Source organism: Micropterus dolomieu, linkage group LG02 (genome assembly GCF_021292245.1).
Source record: "Micropterus dolomieu isolate WLL.071019.BEF.003 ecotype Adirondacks linkage group LG02, ASM2129224v1, whole genome shotgun sequence".
NCBI lineage: Eukaryota > Metazoa > Chordata > Actinopteri > Centrarchiformes > Centrarchidae > Micropterus > Micropterus dolomieu.
The window spans coordinates 32,162,859-32,171,017 of record NC_060151.1 but is presented as its reverse complement, the minus strand read 5'-3'; the positions used below and the strand labels follow the sequence as shown (position 1 = coordinate 32,171,017).

General features: G+C 42.3%; 1 protein-coding gene across 8 annotated transcripts in view; it reads left to right on the top strand.

The window, feature by feature from the left end:
* Positions 1-8,159, top strand: part of LOC123962689 (serine/threonine-protein kinase WNK4-like) — a 32,375-nt gene that overhangs the window by 7,120 nt on the left and 17,096 nt on the right. For all 8 annotated transcript variants that reach the window (XM_046038936.1, XM_046038928.1, XM_046038920.1 and 5 more), the window contains one exon: positions 6,067-6,239. In XM_046038936.1, the coding sequence (XP_045894892.1) occupies positions 6,067-6,239 (173 nt within the window). The remainder of the gene's footprint in view (positions 1-6,066; positions 6,240-8,159) is intronic.

Sequence of the window (8,159 nt, the reverse complement as noted above, 5' to 3'; positions counted from 1 at the left end):
AAACTCGTTATTATACTTCATCAGAACTTTAAACACGTTATTATACTTCATCAGAGCTTTAAACTCGTTATTATACTTCATCAGAACTTTAAACACGTTATTATACTTCATCAGAGCTTTAAACTCGTTATTATACTTCATCAGAACTTTAAACACGTTATTATACTTCATCAGAGCTTTAAACACGTTATTATACTTCATCAGAGCTTTAAACTCGATATTATACTTCATCAGAGCTTTAAACTCGTTATTATACTTCATCAGAGCTTTAAACTCGTTATTATACTTCATCAGAGCTTTAAACTCGTTATTATACTTCATCAGAGCTTTAAACTCGATATTATACTTCATCAGAGCTTTAAACTCGTTATTATACTTCATCAGAGCTTTAAACTCGATATTATACTTCATCAGAGCTTTAAACTCGATATTATACTTCATCAGAGCTTTAAACTCGTTATTATACTTCATCAGAACTTTAAACACGTTATTATACTTCATCAGAGCTTTAAACTCGTTATTATACTTCATCAGAACTTTAAACACGTTATTGTACTTCATCAGAGCTTTAAACTCGTTATTATACTTCATCAGAACTTTAAACTCGTTATTATACTTCATCAGAGCTTTAAACACGTTATTATACTTCATCAGAGCTTTAAACTCGATATTATACTTCATCAGAGCTTTAAACTCGTTATTATACTTCATCAGAACTTTAAACACGTTATTATACTTCATCAGAACTTTAAACACGTTATTATACTTCATCAGAGCTTTAAACTCGATATTATACTTCATCAGAGCTTTAAACTCGTTATTATACTTCATCAGAACTTTAAACTCGTTATTATACTTTTATCCAAAGCAACTTACAATTGCTATATATGTCAGAGGTCGCACGCCTCTGGAGCAACGAGGGGTTAAGTGGTCATAGTGGGAATCGAACCCAGGTCCCCCACACCAAAGGCAAGCATCGTATCGATGCGCCATCACCAGTTTGTAGCTCAGCTTTAAAGCTCAGGCACGCCCTCAAACCAAGCTAGTCTGAGCGGAGGCCCTTTGGCTCGACTCGCCTTTGTTGGTTTTCCAATGTAGAAATGTTGCACCTGTTCCTGCTTCCAGGTACTTTTCGTCATATCACCTCCGTCGAGGTTCCAAGCCAGCTGAGGGAAACTAAAATGTAACGTGAAAACACCACAGACTGCTGAGTGAATATTCACTATTCACTGCATCATCATTGCTGCGCCAGCAACAGGAAGTTTTATATTTTACAGTTTTCGTATGTAATGTCATCACTAAATCCACTTTTTAAGGTGAAATCAGCTGTGTAGATGTTGAATATTGACAGTTTTACGAGAAGTGACGGCGGAACAAAAATGTGCTTGAATATTTTCGGAGTTGTGGCTGCGGGGGAAGCCTGCTGTGACCCGCGGGAGGAGCGCGTGAGGCCGGCCGGCCGCCCGCTCACAGAGCCCTCTGCTCCCGCCGTCACACAGACCGCTGCAGCAACAACGGCAGAGGAAAACACAGCTGGAAGGTTTTCATACCGCTTATCTGTCTTTACATTCTGAGGAAGGTTCAAACGTTTTAACTTAAAAAAGAGAAAGCTGTGTGGATCACTGGTGTGTGTGTCGCATTGAACGTTACGTCGCGGCAGTTGTGTGTTGCGTCGCTATGACAACAAGCTACGTACTATCTCTGGGTACTATCTGCAATGGAAAACGGAGCAGGGCCGAGTAGAGTCCAGTCTATCGATTTGCGCTATGGTAGCATTTTTCAGCAAGGCAGCATAGATCGTCAGAACACCGGCAACAGTTCAACGTTTAGTCCTAAAAGACGATGCAACTCTGGAAATTCACAGTCACAACCTGTAAGTTTGCTTTATTGGTTGGGAATTATATTTAAAATAAACACGGCAATGTAACTTCAGACTGTTCAAGTGCGGAGTTGTTGTAAACGTTGGCTAACACAGCTAAAGTTATAGCTATGATGCTAACGTTACACCTGATGTGAAAGCTACTGAGCAAACGTTCAAATTGAGTTGAAATATGGTGATTTTTTGTAGTGGTTTATGGGAAGATGTGGAACAATGATGTTGTGGACTTGAGAGTAACTTCTACCATCTGCTAGGTTACGGTCTCAGTCTGAAGCGGCTTTGATTTGGATCACACTACCTTGTTTCTTACGACCCGCCCTTCTCTGCTTCTGATTGGCTAGTATTCCTTACCTGGGAACTGCACATGTGCAACTCCCAACAAAGATTTTGTACAAGTAAGATGCATCACTCTGTAGCTCAAGAGCAGAGCGTACAACACACAGGGTGAAAAGAGGAGCTGCAGCAATGTGCAGTATGAGAAACACATTACCATGTAAACCTGTTCTGGTGCAACCTCTAAATAAGATTTTGAACCTGAAAATGAGCAGAATATGACCTCTTTAAGCTGTCAGCGTACCTCATCAGAAGTTTTTCTGTCTACATTATCTGCACATAGTAAGCGTGTCCAAGGTTAGAGAGAGATGCTGGTTGCAGGTAATAATGACTCACTGTCCTCTCTTTACAGGACTCTTTCACTTCCTTTAAATGTTGATTATTTATATTTCTAACAGCTTGTAATCCTTATTTATACCAAAACATACAAGTCAACGTTCCTACAGTGCACTCTGGTTCAGAGTGAGACCTGAACCAGATCACAGTAGGTCTTTTTATACAGAAGTCCCAAAATAAATGTGGAAAGAATATCCACCAATATGCTGCACAACAAAAGTTTATAATCTTGCAACCGTGTTTGCCCTCACATAGAGATCAGTCTATAAATATCGTGATGTGTAACAGCGTCGGCGTCTCAAGTGCAGGAGAACATTTGGGTCGGATATATAGGCCTTGCTTTCTTTGTTTCCTTGTTGTGGTGACTGAGCAGATTGAAGAGCGGTGGAGGAACTTGGATCAGAGCAGAATAAACCGACAGACTCAACAGGCGGCTGAGAAATGAGAGAGACGTTATAGTTTTATTGGCTGGTGTCTGAGAGCTCTGATTGGCTGAGAATGAGGAATCCCAGCGTTTGGTGAAGTATTTATTGCTCTCTCAGGGTAAATATCTAACGCTTCATTCATTCTTTGGGGTTAATCCAGGACTTTCCCACCTGGACCGAAGCGAAGTTCACGAGTAGACTCATTAATGTCTTCAGGTTCAGTGAATCTTCAGCAGTCTGCTGTGTTTTCAGTCTCTATTGTCATTTCTGCTACCCAAAACATACAAATCTGCACCATCAGACATCATCTGATATTAGTTTAGCAGTCAGACCCACAGGAACAGGAAGACCCAGATTCAGATTTTGACCCTGATTCAGTCTGATGGTTGTTGTTTGAGGTCACAATGTCTGATTAATCTAAAACTTGGTCGACGGCAGATTCAGATTTCCAACATGGCGGAAGATTCAGTAAACTGTACTCAGCTGGTTTTAATATTACTTTTGTTTTATACCTGGACCTTGCATACAGAATCCTGGCAGCTCCGAAGCCCTCCCCCGCCGCCATTTTGGTCTATCAGACCGTATTTCTCTGATTCTCCTGCCCACTTACACTCAGCTGATTATAAGGGTCAAACCAACAGTTCAAACTGTTCAGTCGGGTGATAAAGAAGCTTACAGCTCCGCCAGAGAGAGACTGAAAGCTGGCATCAAGGAGGCGAAGCGGAGACATCAGCAGAGACTGGAGAGACCTCAACACTAAAGATATGTGGCAGGCCATCAAAAACATCACAGGCCACAACAGCAGGAGCTGCCCCATCATGTGTGAGGCCACATTACCTGATGAACATAACACCTTTTATGATCTCAGCTGTAAAGTCTACTCCACCTCCAGAGGACCGGCCACTGTCAGTATCCACAGCAGATGTGAGTCCTGCTGAGAGTGAATATGAGTAAAGCTGCTGGGCCTGATAACATCCCTGGCCGTGTACTAAAAACCTGAGCCAATCAGCTAGTTGATGTTGTTACTGACATTTTCAACACATCACTGTCTCAGGAGAGGGTTCCCACCTGCTTCAAGACACCTTAAAAGTCTGCAGTGTCTAGTCTGAACGATCATAGCTTAACGAACAGAGATTCCATGATGAACATAGTAAGTAAGGCGCCCCGAGCAGTTACGGGTTCAGGGGCTTGCTCAAGGCCTCCTTCGGCGGTGCCCAGCAGGTGAACTGGCACCTCTCCAGCTACCAGTCCACACACCAACACTCTCATACGAGCTGTATTCAAACCGGCAACCCTCCGGTTCCCAACCTGATCCTTACGGACTGAGCTACTCCGTAAGGACTGAACCCCGTTTTCAATGTCTTGTGCTGCGCCAGGGTGGTTTGTTGCTGCAGCGAGCTCATGTGCACGCCGCGGTCAAAGTATTGAGCAGCTTCCAGCGCAGCGCAAATCGCTTCTTTTCTTTAGGGCCTTTCTGGAACATCGTAGTCCTCTGCAGACCTTCAGTCACTGAACATTTAACGTTACATCCTGCTGCCTCCTCCTGTCTGCGCTCTGATAGACTTCCAGGACTATAACCAATTAACTGCATTTCAGTTATAATTAACACTGCATGAGAGATGAGAACCAGGAGATAAATAAAGTTAATATTCCTCTTATTTTAATAATACTTACATAATTGTTAAGGTCATTAAATACTAAAAATCAACTTAAGTCATTACTAGTGTTGTGAACTTTTAATTAATGCATAATAATCGTGGTAATTGTGAAACTATGATTATTCCTCAGACTATAATCGTAACAAAATCTGTAATCGTCTGAGCCGATTGTGTCAGGACAGTATTTGTGTTTGTGCGAGACGTCCTCATTAACCAGCTGAGTCCCAGAGAGCTCTGAGAACCTGGACTGACTCTGTAACCAGAAACACCCGAAGGGGGTAGGGGGGACGTCACGTCACGTCACCTGACTGCTGTGATGTCATCATGAGATGCATCAAGACGAGGGGCGGCCGTGGGTCAGGAGGGCGAGCCCGTCCACGAATCAGAAGAGCCAGTCTGCATGTCGAGGACTAGCAAGGAGCTGAACTAGAACAGAACGTTTCCCTTTAAATGTTTGGCGTCACTTCAGTGAACTCTGTGTGTGTGTGTTGTTATCAACATCAACCAGCAGCCGTCTGTCCAATCAGATACTGTGTACGGTACAACAAACTGCTGAGTCACCACCAACACTTTATATCACGCACGAGCGAGCGCAGCTTCACTTCCATTCACTGCACAGCTGACCGCTAACCTTCAGCTGACCTCAGGTCCCAGCTCGGTCAGGGCCGGGCCCCATGGTCCCCATGAGGTAATGAGGTCAAAGGTCAGCTCTCGGTTGATGGTTCCCAACTTGTGGGTCGGGGACCCTCCAGAGGTCCTGAGATGATCTGATCTCTTCTTCATGCTGCTAAATTATGATTTAACGACTCTTCATTTTACGGGTTTCTTAATAAGCTCCTGAACGTTTCCTGGAAACAATGATGTGATGACAGGAAAAAGTTCTGCAGCAGTTCTTCTTTCTTGTGCTGAGCTGGTTTCCAGATCCAAACCTTAATTTGTTCAAATAAAACAAACTCACTTCTCTCTGTGGCCTAAGGACAGCCTTTTAATTTAACTTTTTTACATTATATTCTTTTACTTAATTTCATTTTACTTTATTATTCTGTTTTTTCTAACTTTTTTATTTTCTTTGATTACATTTATTATTTTATAAAAACATTTTATTGCATCAATTTAATCAAATTTATTTTATTATTTTTACTTACGTTATTATTCCTTGATAATGCAGATAAATGTGATAAATTATTGTAACCGGTTGTGACCAAACTCCAGCAGCTGATGGGTCATAAATAAAAACAAACAAATAAAACCTGTCTCTTTTTTATTTGCCGGTTGTTGGCCCTTTTTTAAAATTATTAATAAATATATAATTTAAATTATATCGGACCCCAGGTGCCTTGGCACACCGGGCAAAAGCCAGACTACCAGTCCAGCTCTGCTTTCAGGTGTTGCATAAATGAACTGGTTGACTGATTGACGACCTTTGACCCCTCAGACTCATCGTCTGAACAAGGCGGAGCGTCAGAGGTTCACTGAGGAGGTGGAGATGCTGAAAGCTCTGCAGCATCCGAACATCGTCCGATTCTTCGACTCCTGGAAGTCGACGCTGAGGGGCCACAAATGCACCATCCTGGTGACGGAGCTCATGACGTCCGGGACCCTCAAGACGTGAGTTCATGACTAAAAAAGACCTGATTTTATGTAGTTACACTTTTAGTTCTGGTCGTATTTTCTTTAGTACCGGCTGGTTTTTCACTTCTGGTTGCAGCGACCTTCATCCTGATTCCAAACACACATCAGATAAACTGTGAACTCAAGAGCCACGACAGAAAAGCAACCTCAAAATCTGAATATTGAACACAGTACTGTAGTATTTAGAAGTAGAATGCTGGCGTCAGCAGCATCCCAGTGTTTCATTAATGGAGACTGAATCTGGGAGCAGCTGACAATTACGTACAATTTATATTATTTAGTATGTACACTATTTAGTTAACATCCCATGGCAAATTTAATTCTTGAACACCACGTGCTCATTTTAGTTCCTGAATGCCCCGAGCTCATTTTAATTCCTGAACGTCTCACACTCATTTTAGTTCCTGAACGTCCCACACTCATTTTAGTTCCTGAACGTCCCGCACTCATTTTGGTTCCTGAACGTCCCACGCTCATTTTAGTTCCTGAACGCCTCACACTCATTTTAGTTCCTGAACGTCCCATGCTCATTCTAGTTCCTGAACGCCTCACACTCATTTTAGTTCCTGAACGTCCCACGCTCATTTTAGTTCCCTAACACCCCACACTCATTTTAGTTCCGGAACGTCTCACACTCATTTTAGTTCCGGAACGTCTCACACTCATTTTAGTTCCGGAACGTCTCACACTCATTTTAGTTCCGGAACGTCTCACACTCATTTTAGTTCCGGAACGTCCCACACTCATTTTTATTACCTGAACGTCCCACGCTCATTTTTATTTCCGGAACATCCCACCCTCATTTTAGTTCCTGAATGCCCCACACTCATTTTGGTTCCTGAACGTCCCACGCTCATTTTAGTTCCCTAACACCCCACACTCATTTTAGTTCCTGAACGTCCCACGCTCATTTTTATTACCAAACGTCCTGCACTCATTTTAGTTCCTGAATGCCCCACACTCATTTTGGTTCCTGAACGTCCCACGCTCATTTTAGTTCCTGAACGTACCATGCTCATTTTAGTTCCTGAATGTACCAAGCTCATTTTAGTTATCAAACATCCCATGCTCATTTTAGTTCCTGAACGTCTCAAGCTCATTTTAGTTTTGTAACGTCCCACGCTCATTTTAGTTCCTGAACGTACCATGCTCATTTTAGTTCCTGAACGTACCATGCTCATTTTAGTTATCAAACATCCCATGCTCATTTTAGTTCCTGAACGTCTCAAGCTCATTTTAGTTTTGTAACGTCCCACGCTCATTTTTAGTTCCTGAACGTCCCAAGCTCATTTTAGTTCCTGAACGTACCATGCTCATTTTAGTTATCAAACATCCCATGCTCATTTTAGTTCCTGAAAGTCCCATGCTCATTTTAGTTCCCTAACACCCCACACTCATTTTAGTTCCGGAACGTCCCAAGCTCATTTTTATTACCTGAACGTCCCACCCTCATTTTAGTTCCTGAATGCCCCACACTCATTTTGGTTCCTGAACGTCCCACGCTCATTTTAGTTCCCTAACACCCCACACTCATTTTAGTTCCTGAACGTCCCACGCTCATTTTTATTACCAAACGTCCTGCACTCATTTTAGTTCCTGAATGCCCCACACTCATTTTGGTTCCTGAACGTCCCACGCTCATTTTAGTTCCTGAACGTACCATGCTCATTTTAGTTCCTGAATGTACCAAGCTCATTTTAGTTATCAAACATCCCATGCTCATTTTAGTTCCTGAACGTCTCAAGCTCATTTTAGTTTTGTAACGTCCCACGCTCATTTTAGTTCCTGAACGTACCATGCTCATTTTAGTTCCTGAACGTACCATGCTCATTTTAGTTATCAAACATCCCATGCTCATTTTAGTTCCTGAACGTCTCAAGCTCATTTTAGTTTTGT